Source organism: Macrotis lagotis, chromosome 3 (assembly GCF_037893015.1).
Source record: "Macrotis lagotis isolate mMagLag1 chromosome 3, bilby.v1.9.chrom.fasta, whole genome shotgun sequence".
Classification (NCBI taxonomy): Eukaryota; Metazoa; Chordata; class Mammalia; order Peramelemorphia; family Peramelidae; genus Macrotis; species Macrotis lagotis.
The window spans coordinates 213185553-213204665 of NC_133660.1; the positions used below are offsets into that span (position 1 = coordinate 213185553).

General features: G+C 34.0%; 1 protein-coding gene across 1 annotated transcript in view; it reads left to right on the forward strand.

Annotated features, from left to right (window-relative positions):
• The window catches only part of EVC (EvC ciliary complex subunit 1), a 128929-nt gene that overhangs the window by 5159 nt on the left and 104657 nt on the right, over positions 1-19113 (forward strand). The window contains exons 2-5 of the mRNA XM_074229805.1: positions 1335-1457; positions 10299-10382; positions 12903-13135; positions 18228-18312. Of these exons, the coding sequence (XP_074085906.1) occupies positions 1335-1457; positions 10299-10382; positions 12903-13135; positions 18228-18312 (525 nt within the window). The remainder of the gene's footprint in view (positions 1-1334; positions 1458-10298; positions 10383-12902; positions 13136-18227; positions 18313-19113) is intronic.

Genomic DNA, 19113 nt, shown 5'->3' on the forward strand with positions numbered 1-19113 from the left:
AAAAATCAATTTTTAGCACTTAGAGGATTTCTTGTTGGGTTCTTGTCCAATTCTTTTTTTCTTCATGGTGTTGCTTATATGTTTAAGGCTATTTTGATTTTATTGTCTTCTTCAGAGTATCTGTCTTGATCTTCTCTGTCACCACAGTAGCTTTATAGCCAGGTTCTTTTTTGGTATTATTGTTTGCTCATTTTTCCAACCTCTTTCTATACTATAATTCATGGTAAGTTGAGCTCTGTTCCTAGTGGGTTGAAGAAGCCTGGGGCAATAGTTACTATCCCAAGCTTTAGGCATTTTCACAATTCTGTTTTCAAAACTAGTTTTGGATATTTGGAAATTTTTGGTGCTTCCAAGGTTATGTGATCTGAGGAAAGGTATTCTTTGCACTGTGGTTTGTATCTAGGAAGGGTCCTTGATGTTTTGGATTGCACTAGATACTGTTCCTTAGGGCCCCTGTTCCCCCTTGACTAAAAATGTTCTTCTCTGCCCTTGGGTAGAACTATGACCCCGAAGTTGGCAAAGAAGTTTCCAAATCACATCTACACTTATATCCACTGTGAATAGCCCTGAAACTGCTACAGCTTCTGACACTACCATATCATCCCATCCCTAGTGTTTCCTCCCTGGGGGTTCCTCCCCCCAAGACATAGATCTCTCTTTACAATCTACTAAGGTGGAAAATGTATTACTTTTATCTTTTGTTGGTTCTGCCACCCCAAAATTCAATTTGAGGCATTTTTTTTAAGATTGTTGGGAAGGGATTGTTGGAAGATCTTATCTTAGTGCTTCCCCTCCTTTGCCATCTTGGCTATTTCCTTAGGAGTAACTCTATGTCTCTTCCTGACCTTTCTTTTTAATATCATTTGCTTTTTTACATCATTTTTATGCCTCAATAGTTTTCTGTTCATTTCCTTTCAGAAAAAAAAATCCTTTGCAGAAAAGAATTGAAGAGAAACAGAAGTGAATAGCAACTATTTTACATAACAAACCATTCCTTAGTGTGACAATATATATAATGCTTCACACCCATACCCCCCACTGGGCAAAGAAAGGAGAGGAAATATTTTTCTCAGCTCTTCTTCAGGGTCAAACTGCCTCATTTTAATTATAAAATTTTCAACTCATATTTCTATCACAGATTTAAAGAGAACAATGTATTGTGAAAAATAATTTATCATTTTTTAACTTCCTACCCACAACAGAAAATAAATGCTTGTTGTAAGTAGCATAAACTAATAAATTTGGTGTAAATTTCAGAATTCAGCAGTTATAAATCACCAGAAAGATTCTTTTTTTACTTTCAATAAATTGTATTTTTCTTCTTGGGTTTTTAGAAAGATGATTCCCAAAGTCTCCTCAAAAACTTGGATACTGATATACATCTTTATGAAACTGATTCTCCACCAAGAGAGAAGAGAAAGGAAGCCCAAACACCCTTGGAAGAAGGAATTCTTGGTGTAAGTCTTTTTCATTTATAGAAGTATATAATATATCTCCAGTTTATAATCTAATAGATTATAAAAAAATTGTGTTGCAGAAAATTTAAAAGGAAATGAATTAGACTTTTTCCCCCAATAGGGTATTTCTAGAAGGTATATTACCTCTCTTAGGGGCAGCTAGATGGGGCAGCAGATAGAGTACTGACCCTAGAGTTGAGGAACTGAATTCAAATCTAACCTCAGGCAGTTAACACATACTAACTGTGATTTTGAACAAGTCACTTGACCCTGATTGCCTCCCATCCAGGGCCCCCTCCAGTTGTCCTGATTCATATGTGGCCACTGGACCCAGATGGCTCTTGAGGGAGAAAGTGAGGCTGGTGACTTAGCACAGCAACCCCTCACTCAAATCCAATTCATGTGCCTATCATGCATCATCTCCCTGATGTCAGGGTCTTTTTTGAGAACAAAGGACAAAAACAACAATATTTATTCTCTCAAGTGACTAGAGTAGTCCTAAGCTAATATTTTCTTAAATGTATCTATTTTCTCATAGAATTGCTTTTTATACTAACACCCTAGCCTAGTAGGAGGGGGAAAAGATTAGAGAAAATCATTAGCTATTTAAACCTTGATTATTCAAAATGATACAAGTTCTGACTTTTACATGATGATTGCCAAAAAATAGCATTTTTAGCACCCACACTGAATTTGCAGAGTCAAATGCTATACATTATATAAATTAGGCTGAGATCTGAGACTTTTCCCCTCAAATCTAATTATTCTCCAGCAAAATACTAGAGATATTATGAAATGGATGGTCCAAAAATAATCATAAAGTTAAGTGGTGAGCATAAGGAGCTATAGTGGGTGCAAGAACAAGTTATGCCTTATTAAATTCATATCCTTCTTCATCAAATCAACAGAATGCCTTAAGCAGAACATGCCTAGATTTCAGGGAAAATTACTTTTTCTCCTCATAGTATATGACTGCATTTAGAACAGGGATGGGAAACCTTTTTTTCTGTCATGGGCTATTTGGATTATTTATAACAACATTTGAGGGCCATATAAAATTATCAACTTAAAAATTAACCTGCTGTATTTGTTCAAATATTTAATCAATTAACCCCTAGAAGTATTGAATTTTGAGTCCTGACTATGGTTGTCATGGCAGTGCCAGAGCACAACCCAAGGGTCAGGTGTTCCCCACCTCTGACTTAGAGAATAGTGACTATTAATTTGATATAAATCTAGAAGGTCTCCAATAGAATGATACAGAGATTGTCCTTGGGTAAATTTGTATTATGAGGGTATTGGAAAATCACTTAACTTCTGGGACTCAGAGGAAGCTAAGTGTCGCAATGGATAGAATACTGGGCCTAGAGTCAGGAAGATCTGAGTTCAGATCCAACCTCAGACTCTTACTAGCTGGATAAATGACTAAATCTCTGTCTGTCTCAGTTTCCTTATATGTAAGGCAGAGATAATAGCAATATTCATATGTAAGACAAGGAAAATACAAGTATCTATCTTCAAGAGTTATTTTTTAGGATCAAATAAGATAGCTATCATAGTGTCTGACACGTAGTGTCTTTATTACTGGGGCAAATTTAATATGATGAAATTCAGTAGGGAAAAATGTAAAATCCTTTACTTAGGTTCAAAAAATAATTATTGTTAAATACAAAGTAAAGTCAACCTGACAGGGGGAGCAAGGCATGGGGGGAGCAAAGAGTCAGATTTTAGTGCTACCTATGATGCATTCTCATTGTATGATCTTGGGTGATAGGTACTTATAAATGCTTCTTAGCTGACTTAACCCTAAAATGTCTTAGGAAATTCTCCAAGAGCTAAGTTTCAGATCCAATGGATGGCATTGAACTTAAATAAATAAACAAACAGACAGACAGACAGATAGATAGATAGGTAAATATATAAATAAATAATTAGATAAATATATACACATTCACATATGTGAGTATATTTTACATCTATATTGCACACATATCCACATAATTCATGCATCTATTCATATATGTGTATATATATATACTTTGAAGTTCATTTAGGTAAAAAAAATAAAATAATTGAATGAGTGGCAAATGGGAAAGATATGACTTTAAAGCAGCTCATATAAAAACTGGCTTAGGTATTTTAGTAATATGTATTGTATGAATCAATAGTATTCAGATAGAGGCTCAAGATTTCATGAGGAATTAGTATTTCATTCAAAAAGACCTGAGTTCCAGATACTTACTAGATATGTGATTGTGGGCAAGTCACTCTGGTCCTCAGAGGGAGCCAGGTGAATTTGTCACTGGACCTGGAATCAGCAAGACTTGAGTTTAAATTCAACCTTTAATACTTAGTAGCTATAAGACTCTGGGCAAGTGCTATCTACCTCAATTTCCTCTGTTATAAATGGAGGATAATAACTGCACCTAACTTCCAGGATTGTTGTGAGGATCCAAATGAGATAATATTTATAATAAAAATAACACATTGTATGCCACATAGTAGACTCTTAAAAATGTTTTCTTCCTTAGTTTTCTCACATAAAATGAGAATTTTGTACTCAGTGGCCCTATTAGATTCTTGCCAGTGCTAAACCTATAATTCTTTCTTTAAAAATTTATTTTTCTAACTACATGCAAAGATAGTTTTCAACAATTTTTAAGGTCTTCAGTTTCACATTTTTCTTCTTCCCTCCCTTCCCTCCCTCTTCCCCCTGACAGAGAGCAATCTAATATGTTATACATATATAACTATGTTAAACATATGTTCATATTAATGAATTAACACATACTAACTATGATTTTGAATAGGTCACTTGACCCTGATTGCCTCCCATCCAAGGCCCCCTCCAGTTGTCCTGATTCATATGTGGCCACTTGTGAAAGAAGAATCAGAAAAAAAGAGAAAAAATGAGAGGGGAAAAACCATATGACACATTTTAAAAATTGAAAAATCGTATGTTTTGATCTGTGTTCAGACTACACAGTTCCTTCTCTGAATATGGAGATAGTATTTTCCATCATAATTCATTTAGAATTTTCTGATTTTGTACTATTGAGATGAGGAAGTCCATCATAGTTGATCATCACACATTTTAGTACCTCTGTTCAAATTCTTCCAATGTCACCTATTAACTTTATGGCCTTCAGGAAATCATTTAACCATTCTGAATCTGTTTCCCCATTTAAGAATTAGGGTAACAAAATCAATATCATACCTGCTTCACAGGTCTTTAATAAACTAATACATATAAACCTTTAAGCACTATCAGGTAAGCATGAACCTGAAAAATTTATAATGCATTTTCCAAAACCAAGGTACTTCCTAATTCCTAGTATGTTCATAAATGAATTACTGACCTCAACCTGAACCACTGTAAGGTTGAGCAGGCTCCCTCCCTCCTTCGTTAGAAGGGATTTCTAATCTGTAAACTATTTATTTTGTCCTAAGAACAGCTTCTCAGTATTGAGCTAATCACTGAAGGACATAAAATGAAAGGTCTCTGCAGGTTCCCAGGGGCTGATTTACAGAAATGCCAGTGATTTCCCCTTTCTGAATTGATAACTAAAATATATTCCTAAAACTTGTAGGTAGTATGAAATTCACTGGAATTCTATTAGTACCCTCTAGAATGCATCAATCAATCTATCTTCATATCCTGCTGTTCCTTTGATCTAAGTCTGTTTTTATGATTCACTTGGAAACTTCAGTAGATCCTGAAGTCATTGGTGACTTTCACTGGTACAGTGTACAGGCCCTGAAAAGTAATATATAGGGCTATGGAGTCAGGGACACCTTTGTTTGAATTGCAGCCCAGATAATCACTAGTTGTATAACCCTGAACAATTCACTTAAAGCTTCTGCCCTCAGTTTCCTCAATTGTAAAGTGAGGAGGTTGAACCAGATGACCTTACTACTAAATCCATGAACCTCTGATGCCTCTTTGCTTCCTCAACAACAAAAAAAAATTTAGAGGAATGTTGTGATATAATCTCAGTTTTCTTTAATTGGATCCTTATTTATTTGTTCATTAATTCATTCATTCATTCATTCTTCTTTCCATCTATCTATTCAATTATTTATTTATTTATTTATCTGTTTATTCTTTCATTTGTTCATCTATCTATTTATTTATATCTCTATTCTGGAGGGGGAGGGCATATCCTTTAGTTGAAATACCACATTCTTGCACCCACACAGACTTAATTATCTGATCTGCAAAATTGCTTTTTACATGCTACCCAGTTTTCTTAGTAAGTATGTTGCTTATGCTACAAAGGCTTTTAGGAGCTGATGAACATTGAAATGTTGTCTGAAGTAGCATGCTTTATTGGAAAGAACCCTGGACTTAGAGAGACAGAAGACCTAGTCCAATTTGAACTACTGTGAGACTCTCAGTCTTTCGAGGCCACATTTTTCATCTGTAAAATGTGTTTAGTAATCTCTGTTCTACACATATACAAATATGTATATGAGCAGCTAGGTTTCACCATAGCACATAGAATGCTGGGCCTAGAATCATGAAGTCTCTTGTTTTTGAGTTCAGATCTGACCTCAGACGCTTACTAGCTATGTGACTCTGGACAAGTCATTTAATTATGTTTGCCTTAGTTTCCTCATCTGTAAATTGAACTGAAGAAGAAAATGGAAAATCACTCCAGTATCTCTACCAAGAAAACCTCAAACGGGATCATGAAGAGTCAGATACAACTGTAATGACTGAGCAACAAATATATACATACATAAATATATATTATATATAGACTTGTATTGATATATGTCTATCAGAATTTTTTTGAACATAGCCAATGAAAGAATTTATTTTGCTTGACTATACATGTTTTTTACTTTCTCAATGTATGTGCAGGGGTGTATGTGTGTGTGTGTGTGTGTGTGTGTGTGTGTATGTGTGTTGGGAGCAAAATAAGGACAGAGAATACAAATACTAGAATAAAATAACACCTAATTTCTAAAATTAATTCTTATTCTACCTAACTCACTGACTGATGATCAAATGATGTGATATAATATTGCCATGAATCATAATATGAATGTACATCAAGTGATCACAATAATTATAATTACAAACATGTTTATTTTGATTCAGAAAATATACATTAAATTCCTATACTGAAATACTCTTCTAGATACTAGTTATATAAAAACAAAAGTGACTTTCTCTGTGTTGCTAAGTTTATAAATTTCAAGGACAAAAGGTAAAGACAAAATTATCTTAAGCCAAATTTATCTATACTAGAGGCTCTGAACTTTTTGTTTGTTGTTATTCCACAAATCCCTCCATGTATTGGATGAAACCTATGAATCTCATCCAGAAAAAAATTAAATGCATAAGATAACATACTTAGGATTACATAAAAATCAGTTCTATTGAAATCACTATTAAAATATTTTTTCTAAAAGCAAATTCACAGACCCCAAGCTAAAACGTCCTGATATAGAAAGACCAGGTGAACATATTCCCTCATACAAGATGATGTGAACATCTCCCAGAATCATACAATCACATAATCTGAGAGTCTATAGGGATTTCAATGGCCACCTAATCCAAGACCGACATCTGTTCCTGATTCACTGCCAACTTCTGGGTTCTCATCTTTGAAACAAAGCCTCACACACATACATAGGTCTATTCCCTGAAGATGGACCATCCAAATATAGCTAAAACCATCAGCTCACTCCCACATCTTAAAAGGTCATAGAATTTTACACTGAGATGGACAAAAGAGAACTGGATTCACTTGGAAATGTATTCACCTTAAATAGGACAAATGAGATTCAGCATGGTATGGGAGAAATTCTTTGTCACCATCTGCGTATCCCCTGTCCTTCTGTATCTGAAGAGACTGATCCATCAGCTTTTATTGCTTTGTCACTGATGTGTTTATATTCTTCAACTTTTATATTGGCTACAAAATAATTATATTCCTATTTTTTGGTTGGAATAGCTCTCTAAAACCATTTTATAGCAAGTTTCCTTTGTATTTTTTTAAATTTTCCTTCCAGGTAAGTAAAAGAACCAGTAAGACCCCTTGGGTTTGGGTCCTATGTTAATAATAATGACTAATAATTATCATTATAATAATAATATTTTAAATGAAAGAATAGCCAAAAGAAAATTATGTTCAGATAAGATTCCAGGCCAATCTGAATATGTCTTTAGTGATAATCTTTAGTAATATTTGTAAGGATGTTTTGGATAGTTGACGTCTCCTTCTGATGATATTTGATGACTAGAGCTGTAGTGATTTTAATTTTGAATGTCCAGGTGGCCTGGATTGGAAGAAGGTGTTGTTTAGGCTGGATTCTGATTTCTTTGAAACACTCAAAACAAGGCAAGCATGGAAAATATCACTGGCATTGATAACCCCAGCCAATGCTCCCTTGAATGCATATTGTCTATTTTTAATATAATATTGTCTCAGTATTTTTAAATGCTTTAGAAATGAGCCAATGGTAGCCAACAAACACAGATGGTGATGTTATTATTGACTCTACTGATGGTCTAAAGGGAGGTGAGCTGCAACTCATTAGCAGACCGAACATTACATCCACTTCAGTACTACAACAGTCAGTCAGAGAATGAAGGAAGGCAGGATCTCAGAGCTAGCAAGGAAGACAGAGGAAATCTAATTCAATCTTTTCCTCAACATTCCTTTCTCTTACAATTCCTCTGGTGGCCTTTGAGATCTCAATCAGAGATGAGATTCTCCATAGTCTACATAGTCCAAACCCCAGTATGAACAGAAACTCCCTTTAGAATTTCCTCAATATCTAGACTCCACTTGAAGAAGTGCTAATAGGTACCCCAGGCAGCATATTGGCTCTGGATAACCCACCAATCCTAGGAGGTGTGTGTTGATTTATAAAAAACAAGCAAAGGGAGTTGAATGCTCTAATATAGAATGAGTTGACTTCAGGTTCTTTAATAAATCAGTTGTAATTAATTCGGATAAGCACAGGGGTTGTTAGAATTTCTTTGCATTCAGTGCCTGTGTGTACAATCTTGCTGTCTCTATCTATATGTTCCACTGTCTTGGTAAAAGACCCTGATATAATTGACTTCCATTAGGTGATGATAACACAGGTGCTATTTAAAATCTTCAAACCCTGTAATGACAGCAAATCTCATTTTATTATCCATAGTCTGGACCTCAACAATCACTTTATAGAAGAGGAATCTGTAGTCCAGTGAGGTTCAGTAATTACTACAATTGGAGACCAACATTCTGTTATCTTTATCTTTCACTCAAATTTATTTGAAAAACAATGGGAATAATTCAGGGAAATTCTCCAAAATTTAACATTTTAAACTAACATTAGAACCTTACTTGGGAGTTTAAAACTATTTTAATATTGTTACCTGCATAGTTAAAAATTTCAGAATTTCCAATTAGAATGTGAAGGTTCCCCCAAAACTCATCTCCCCTCTCCTCACCCATTTTGCAGTTGAGGACATTAAGACCCAGAATTGTTTATGGTTAAGTGACAGAGAGGATCTTTTTTTCCCCTCTCTTTATAAATCCCACTTTATTTTCTTTGCTCACATTGTCCATTATTCACCACTGGTTTTTAAGAAAAGTTCTCACATTGAGTCAGACAATGTAGGGACAAAGTCAGATTTTGAGATGTCTGACTCTAGGTTGTCTGTCTTCAACAGTGTCTCTGTATAACCCTTGATTGAAGAAGGCAGCATTTTATGGTGTTGACAAAAATAACTCTGAACTGTGACATCTTGGATACTTCAATTGACTTCTCTGGGCCTCGGTTTCCTTGTCAGTAAAAATAGAAGGTTAGGCTAATGTTCTCTAGGATCTTTTCCATTCCTAACTTTCATCATCTACAAAATAAGGATAATAATGTTTGCATTGCATACATCCATGGAATTGTGGGAAGGAAAGCAATTTTTTAAGATAAAAATGTAAAGGGATTTTTTTATCAGTACTAATATTTACTGAGGTTTAAGATCTCTTTTAGCTCTAACATTCTATTTCCTATACTCTCAGATCTTTTTCATCTCTTACAAAATTTTCTGTGTTCTATTCAAGGTCTGTTATATGTTATCATCAATGATTCATTGGTGCAATCCTCATAGAACATTTAAAACTTCAGACTGAGAAATCATAAAATGAAAGTGTGTTCTATGCAAGTTTCTGTACAGTTTAGATTATAAAGGTTTACCTTTCCTGTTTCTTCCCATTTTCCTCTCTTTCTCCTTCCCTTACATCCCTCCATCTTTTCTTCCTTCCTTCCTAGCTTAAAACTGCACTAATACTCTTGAGATCCCATCAATAAATATTGTGACTGTCTTTCTTTCTTCTTTCTTTCTTTCTTTCTTTCTTTCTTTCTTTCTTTCTTTCTTTCTTTCTTTCTTCCTTTCTTTATTCCTTACCTTTCCTTTCCATGCTCCCTCCTTTCCCTCCCTCCCTCCCTTCCTTCCTTCCTTCCTTCCTTCCTTCCTTCCTTCCTTCCTTCCTTCCTTCCTTCCTTCCATTATCATTTATTTGGCATTCTCTACACATTCTTCTCCTTTCCATAAGAGTATGTGATTAGAATAGTAGCAGCATGTCTTTTTACTGAAGCTTTCTCTGTCATAACATAATTCTAAAAATGAGACAAAGGACATGTCCCCATTTTTGATAAATTATTTAAAAAACACCTCCCAGACCTGTTATAAATGTTTGTTTAGATAACCCCTTAATCTGTTCAATTCCTCAAATATGTAGGTCAGAATAAAGTCAGGCATTTTGTAAATACATGTCAGCATGTCCATTCTCTCACTGGAAGCTTCAAATACTATTTGTTCCCTTTTTTGTGGTTCAGGAATATGAATCACCACTCAACAGTAACATCACAGCATTTGCATTGAAGGCAAAAGTGGTCTATCCCATCAATCAAAAATTTAGGGTAAGTATTCAGGACATAATTCTATTAAACACCTTAGTAAATAAGCATTGATTAAATGTTTATCATTTGTTAGGCACTGTGCTATGCAATGCTTAAAGTGAGACAATACTTAACCTTGAAGATAGATATAAAGATAGAAATGTATTGATATTGCTATTGACAAAAATGTCCATGTATTAGAGTGAGACTATAGGTATATGCAAAAAAGCAAAAATTAGAAAGAAGGTGATTTTATAGGAAAGACATTAGAAGTTGGGAGACAGCTTTAAGAAAAGGCTTTGGGTGCTTGAGCTAAGTCTTCCAAACAGATAAATATGGATTCTTAGAACTGGAAATGAAGGAGAATTATATTCTAGGAATATTGCCCAGTCAGCACAAAGACACAAAAAAGCCATGGTGTGCTATATAGGAGGAACAGTATGACAGATAGATTGTCTGGACCATAATGTGCATAAGTGGCAGTATTATATAACTAGATTAGAAAGGTCAATGAGATTTAGGTTGTAAAGAGCTTTAAATGTCTAGTTTATGCTTGTTGTTACAAATGATTATGGATCACTGGAAGCAGGAGAGTGACATGGTCTGATCTGTGCTCAGGAAAATCACTTTGGAAATTGTGTTGAACAGATGAAGTAGGGAGAGACTTGTGACAAGGAGACCAATAAGGAAATTATTGTAATGGTCCAGGCAAGAGGTAATAAGGACTCAAACTAGAGTGATGGATGAATGAATAGATAGTTGCTGAAGATGCTATGTTAATCAATCAGTTAACAGGTATTTATTAAGTGCTTTCTAGGCATTGTGGTGAGTGCTAAGAATTCAAATACCAGATAAATAGAAAGACAATCTTTGACCTCAAGGACTTTTTACTCTATTGGAAGAAGATAATATATTAAAAAATCTTGTGAAAATTTGAGATGGGGAGGTGGGACATAGTGACAAGGATGACATTAGAAACAGAGCTGGGAAAGGATAGTCAGTCTTAGCCATTCCCCCAAAATGGAAAAATTCACCAATGGGAGAAAAAGGTCATAGAGAGGAAGATATGGATATTCTGAGGAGGTTCCAGGGAGAGAAGGCATTTGAGATAAAATGGCAAAGTTCAGATAATCAGTACTCAACAAACTATGGTGATCTCACTGCCCAACTATGGCCTAAGAGGAATAGTAACATAATAACACAAACAATTTTAATAAAAGGTAAATGACCATGACTACATAAGCAAAGTATATAAAGGGACATATTATCATACCAGACCTTGGACAGAAAGATCAGTCTGAGAGAGGCTGGTTTCAGGACTTTGTTCAGAGAGGAGAAATATGATGGACAAAATGTATCTAGGCAACAACTACAGACATCAGTTAAGAACTGGGAAATGACGCACTAGATAACTGAGATCCATAAATTAAATACAGATAGGAGAGGAGAAGCAGAAAAAGACGTCATCTTCATAGTAGTCTAGCTTATGTCAATAACTCCTACTAGGACAAAACTGCTATTAAATTTTTCCTCTGGTTTTTTGCTCCTTTCTGAGTGGGCAAGGACTAGCAGAGACAGACAGAGCTCCTCAAATGCTGACTTTTTTTGATCCTATCTGAAATAGATAGTTCACACCATGACAGCTCCTATAATATCCCAATTCAGATTTTAACAGGGTTTTATTATTTTTGCTAATAAATACATAGAAAGAAAAAAATAGAAATTCCAATTTATTTCTCTTGATTTCAGTAAGCTTTAGTTTTTATATTCTCCTCACATCTTCAGGATGCTGGGGTCCCCAAGTAGACATGCAGTTTAGGGAAGACTACATACCCATCCAGGAGCTGGAAGGGAGTTAAGATACCAAATATTAATATCTATAGTTGGCAACATCAGAGGACAAATTCAGTAGCAAGGTACAAAAAATAAATTGCTCTTTGAGGTAGAGGAAGATGACCAATAGTAAGAGGAGGGATCAGAGGGTGATTCCAGGGGAATGGATATTTCTTTTGGACTTTAAAAGATGCATACAAATTCATTAGATGCAGAACAAGTAGGAAATCACCGAAGACATGGAGACATCTAAAATTACCTGAGGAAAGACATAGAAAGTACAAAATCTATTCAAGAGTCATTTGTTTTTCAGTCTGGCTGAAACACAATGTGTGCAACAGAATAGGATAAGATAAATTTAGAAGGTAGGGTAGAAATAAGAGGCAACAAAATGTTTAAATGCCAAACAAAAATGTCTATATTTTGAAGTTTCTCTTATATTGCCCAATAGGTAATTTTAAAAATATTGGAACTTTTTCTTCATTATGTAAGAATAACTAAGCAATTTGTTCAACTTAAGAGAAAATATTAGTCTAATTATGTAATCATATTTGCTAGTTGCTTCAGTTCTATCAGTTGTACTCCATAAAGGCAGCTTGAATGTCGAGAATTGAGAATGCAATTAAAAACAAACTAATTACTTCCTTTCTTCTACTGTATTGATTAATGGAAGATGTTTGGTTTTTTTAACCTTTTCATTTATCCCAGCCTCTTGCAGATGGATCATCCAATCCATCTTTGCATGAAAATTCGAAACAGGCAATTTTGCCTAATCAAATGATGGAAGTTTCTCCTTCAAGTAGTCTCGGATCCCTCAGCCAGGGAGACAAAGAAGACTGCAGTTCATCTTCCAGCATGCATTCTGCTATGAGTGATGACCGATTCCATGATAGAACCTTTCTTAAAGTGAATTCTTTCCCAGAGGTGCTGACCTGTGAAAGGTATGGACCAAGTAATAAAATTCTAGAAAAAGTGATGCTTGAGAATATAGGTCTTCTGCCCTACCTGATAGGGTCACATAAGAATATTCTGGCTTTATCAGTGAAGTCCAGCAACTGGGTAGTGCCAAAGTGTATAGAGTGCTGAGCCTGGAGTGAGAAAACCTCATCTTCTTGAGTTTAAATTTGTTATCATACACTTACTAGCTATGTGATCCTATGCAAGTCACTAATGCTGTTTTCTTTAGTTTCCTCCTCTGCAAAATTATCTGGAGGAAAAAAATGGCAAACCACTTCAATATCTCTGCCAAGAACTCTTCAAATGAGGTTATGAAGAGTGGGAAATAACTGAAACAACTGAACAACAAAAATCCATGTAGTCAAGATATTAATACAATTATTAATATATGATGCTTCATGTACATATTTTTATAAATAGCTTTCATTTGGCACTTTAATTTTACAGAGTATTTTATAGACCTCATCTCATCTCATCTCATATTATTATCATCCCTATTTTAAGAATAAGGAAACTGAAGCAAGCAGAAATTAGGTGACTTGCCCAGGGTTATACAGCTAGGAAGTGTGATGCATGTGAGGCTGTATTTGAATTCAGATCTTCCTATCACTTTAACTTCCTCAAATTTATGAATGTCTCTTCATTCAGTGTTAATTGTGAGAAATACATTTTTGATGGTGATAACAATAGTAATAATAATATTGATAATAATGATAATAATGTTTTCTTACATATGTACAGAGATTTAGGATTGTAACTACTGCCCGATCCCTGCCTTCCAACAGCAGTTTGAGGCAGGTGATGCAAGAAATATTACCCCTATTTTGCAAATATCAAAACCAGGACATAGGAAACAAGGAAACAGCCTGCTTTGGATCACAGTGCTAGGAAAAAGCAGAGCCAAAATCAGAATTCAAATGTCCTGAATTTCAGACCAGGTGCTCTGGTTCTTATCTAAAAAGAACAAAAAAAGGCAATCAGTATGGGATAGTAAATTTTAGCTTAAAGTTATGAAGAACTTTATAAAAATTAGATCTATTTAAAAATGGAAAATGCTACCTCTTGAGTCAATTATTTCTTTATTATTGTAGTTCTTCAGAAAGATACCAGAACATCTTGTTTGGGATGTTGGATGAGATTTCTGCTTCAAACAGAAGCTAATTTTGCTTCTCATTCTAAGACTAAGTAAAGTGATAAACCTAATAAAATCAATGGTTAGGCAAGTAATTAATTGCAGCATCTTTTCACTGACAGTGTTCAAGTACAATACAGTTGAGTCAGCGTGTCTGATATCTTTTTCTTTTTTTCTTTTCTCTTTCTTTATTTTTTTTGGGGGGGGTGTCCTCTCCTATCCCACTTATCTCCTAATTTAAAAACAAAAGTCTTATAATAAATATACATAGTCAAACAAAATTTCCACATTGGCCATGCCTAAAACTATATAATTTATTTTTGAATCTTTTACTTCAAGATTTGGGTAACATTCTTAAGCATCTTTCTTCAGGAATTGTAATCGATGTTTGTGTTAAGCAGGATGTTTTAAAATTGTTTATACAATTGCTTTTATATATGTTCTTATCCTGATTCTGCTCACTTTCATTTTGTGTCAGTTTACACACAACTTCCCAGATTTGTCTGAAATCACCTATTTCACAATTTCTTGTAATGCAACAGTATTCAATTATATTCATAATTTATTCAGCCATTTCCCAGTTTCATGAATACCCTTAAAGAAAAAAATGCTTTTTACATATGTGTCCTTTTTCTCTTTCAGATAATATATTCTCTTTTAGAGGAATCTCTGGTTCAAAGGGTATATGCACAATTTCTGACTTTTAGGGCATAGCATCAAATTGCTTTCTACAATATCCTGATCAATTCACATGTCCAACACGAGTGTAGTAACATACCTGTTTCTCCACTCCAATTTTCATCACCCTCTCCCCCTATTTTTTTGGTCATCTTTTCCAATCTGATGAATGTGGAACCTCAGATTTCCTTAATTTACACTTCTCTGTTAATAAGATTTCCTTAATTTACACTTCTCTGTTAATAATTTAGATCATGCTTTTCATAAGGATGTTAATACATTGAATTTCTTTCTTTGAAAAGAATCTATTTATAACTGATAATTTTATTGAGAAGTGGATCTTATTATAATCATATATACATATATATGTATATATATACATACATATATATATGTATATATATATATATGTATATATATATATATATATATATATATATATATATATATATATATATATATATATATTGGTTGAGAGGCCTTTACCAGAAGAACATTGCAATGAGTTACAGAGACGGTTATTTTATCAGCTTTTTTCCTGGACCTAAATTCAGTCATTATAATAGCACATTATAATAGCATAATAGCATAGCATTGTTTCATTTGTTTTATTATTCTGTCTATTTATATTGTTGTAATTATCGTATATATTATTTTTTATATTTATTTATATTATGCTCAACTTTTGGGTTTTTTTTTTAATTAAAGGTAATAGTCTTTGGTCTTTGTTCAAACTCCACAATTCTTTCTCTGGATACAGATGGTATTCTCCATTGCTGATACACCCAAATTGTGCCTGATAGTTGCACTGATGGAATGAGCAAGGCCATTAAGGTTGATCATCATTGCTATTAGGGTGTAAAATGTTCTTCTGGTTCTGCTCATCTAGCTCAGTATCAGTTCATGCAAATCCTTCCAGGATTTAGCCATTATCTTAAAAGATTACAATAGAAAAACAAATTGATCAGAAAGATAAATTGAGAGGTTAATGGGTGACATATAATGTGAAGAGATAGAGAACATCCTTAAAAACAAACTAGATAATTTTGATTATTAAATTAAAAAGCTTTTGTACAGACAAAACCACTGTAACCAAGGTCAAAAGAAATGTAGTAAATTGGGAAACAATTTGTACAACTAGTATTTCTGACAAAGGACTCATTTCTAAAATATATAGAGATCTTTATATCTTTTTTATAAAAAAAAAAAACCAAGCCATTCCCCAAATTGACAAATGGTCAAAGGATATGTGGAGGCTTTACAGATGAGGAAATCAAAGTGATTCATAGTCATATGAAAAGTTGCTCTAAATCATTACTTATTAGAGAAATGCAAATTGAAGTATCTCTGAGGTACCACCTCACACTTCTTAGACTGGCCAATATGACCAGAAAGGACAATGATCAATGTTGGAAGGGATGTGGGATATCTGGGACACCAATACATTGTTGGTGGAGCTGTTAACTCATTCAACCTTTCTGGAGAGCAATTTGGAATTACACCCAAAGGGCAATAAAAATGTGCATACCCTTTGATTCAGCAATACCACTACTGGGTCTTATATTCTGAAGAGATCATTAAAAAAGGGTTAAAACATCACTTGTACAAAAATATTCACAGCAGCTCTGTTTGTGGTGGCAAAAGTAATGGAAATTGAGTGAATCTCCATCAATTGGGGAATGGCTGGCACATTGTGGTATATGTACGTTATGGAACATTATTGTTCTATTAGAAACTAGGAGGGATGGGAATTTAGAGAAGCCTGGAAGGATTTTCATGAACTGATGCTGAGCAAGATGAGCAGAACCAGAACATTGTACACCATAACAGCAACATGGAGTTGATGATCAATCAATCTGAATGGAAATTCTCATTCCATCAGTGCAACAATTAGGGACAATTCTGCAGTCCAGAAAAAGAATTGTGGAGTTTGTACAAAGACTATTTATTACCTTTAATTTTTAAAAAAGCCATTATCTTATTAAGTAATTTTGCTACCTCTTATATTTTATTTTTTTCCTTAAGGATACTATATCTCTCTCAACACATTCAACTCAGATCAATGTATAGTATGGAAATACTGTAAAGACTAACAGACTGCCTTCTGTTGGGGGGGGTCAGGGAAGTGAGATTAGGGGAAAAATGAAATTCAAAAATAAATGAATAAATGATTGATTAAGGAAAAGGAATACAATGTGTGAAACATGCCGAACTTGAAGTTAGAGATTCTACATTTGAATGTTCCTGTTCCTTCTGGCTAGTTGTATGTCCTTGGGCATATAAGGATTTTTCTGTAAAATGGGCATAATAATACTAATGACACCTCTCCAGTGTAGAGAGTAGTGCTATGTCTTCAATGAGATATTGTATGTGAAAGAACTTTGAGGTTATAAAGTACTTCATCATTATTATTTTTTTTACTGGATGGAGATGTACCACAATTGATGTCACTGGAAGAGCAGCTTCTTTGAGCAAGAAGATGCACTACATAAGAATCAGAGTGCTATTCCTTTGAATCATGAGGCCTAGGTTCAAATTCTGTCTCTGACACTTATTATGTGGCACTGGGCAAGACATTCATTACTCTAAGTCTCAGTTGAAAAAACTGAGGGGTTTTATAAAATGAGGGGTTAATTCAGATGGGCTTCTTAATCATTTTTGTTTCATGGACCCTTTGTCTATATGTTGAAACCTATGAACCTCTTAGAATTTCTTTCTTATACAAATGAATGAAATATTTATAATTATAAAGGAAATAATTTATATTAAATACTTTTATACACATATATGTACATTCATATGCATACATGACTACACATATATATATATATATATATATCTTATTTTTGAAAAAATTAACAAACTAGCAGATTAAGAATCCCTTGACTGGATAACATTTCAGTTCTCTTTCAGTTCCAGGGTTTATGATATATGATCTCTACAGTAGTGATGATAGTATTGTCCATACCTACTTCATAGGATTATGGAAAGTAAAGTATTCTGTCTGCCTTGATTCATTATGGAAATGTAGGATATTTTTCTATCATTTATCCTTGATCAAAGTTGGGTTTTAAGTTTTTAAAGTTGAGTTTGTATGTATACTAATATCTTGTAAAGACAATAGGAACATGAAAAGACATTGGGTCTGATTTATATAAATGATCTAGCACTAAGGTTTACAACAAAAATTGGTGAGCATTGTATTAAGTTTCACTATAGTCATTTATTTTAGTCACTATAATTAAGTTTTCTGTTTTTTATTCCAGTTTTGATATTAGCTTATGTCTGCATAGCCTTCATCTGAAAAGCCTGCTACTCTTAGATAAGGAACTGAGGCAGGAAAAACATATGGTAGGTAGAAATTGTTGTTTTTATGAATTTTTTTATCTGAGAAATGAATGTGGTTTTATAGAAAATGTAAATGCTTTGCACAGTTAAGAGTTATCTTTACCAGAAGGTCAGATGACCACTTTTCATTTATTTTGCATAGATTATACATATTATATGTTGCTCAGGTATGGGATGGTCTAGATGACTCCCTAAGTTGGTTTTCACCTTTGTGAATTTATAAACATAGCACTTTGTCCACATAACATAACTAACACGTTTAAGGGAAAGATTAACAATCTCCCTTGCCAATTCCTCACATGACTCTGGATTTTCCAAGGTTGAGACAGACAGCAGAGAATGTCCTCTAGTGGGTGCTACCAATTGGGAAAGACTTTTAATGTGAGATCTAGGTGCTGTATATGGAGTACCAAGCAAAATAGGGAATTTTGCTACAAGAAGATTATTTATTGAGAAATTCATTTATTCTGACCTTGAAATACATTAGAATGCTGAATATAAAAGTGTGCTGGGATTGATTAGATTCTGCCTAGATGGAGGGTGGGCCAAAGTGAAGGAACCATGGCATCTTAGAATATCGAATTGTGTGATTTATTGTTAAACCCTCTGTTTAGATAAGAAAGCTTTTTTTCCTCAAAAATCTTTAAATATTTTAACTAATGGAAATTAATTTATTTTCTTTTGCTTACACATATCCCTTATTCTAATATCATTTAAATGCAAGATACTCTTTTGGTTTATTTATAGCTCAGCAAAACTTAACTGATTCCTGATTGGGAAGTAAAAAGAATAAAAATAGAGTAT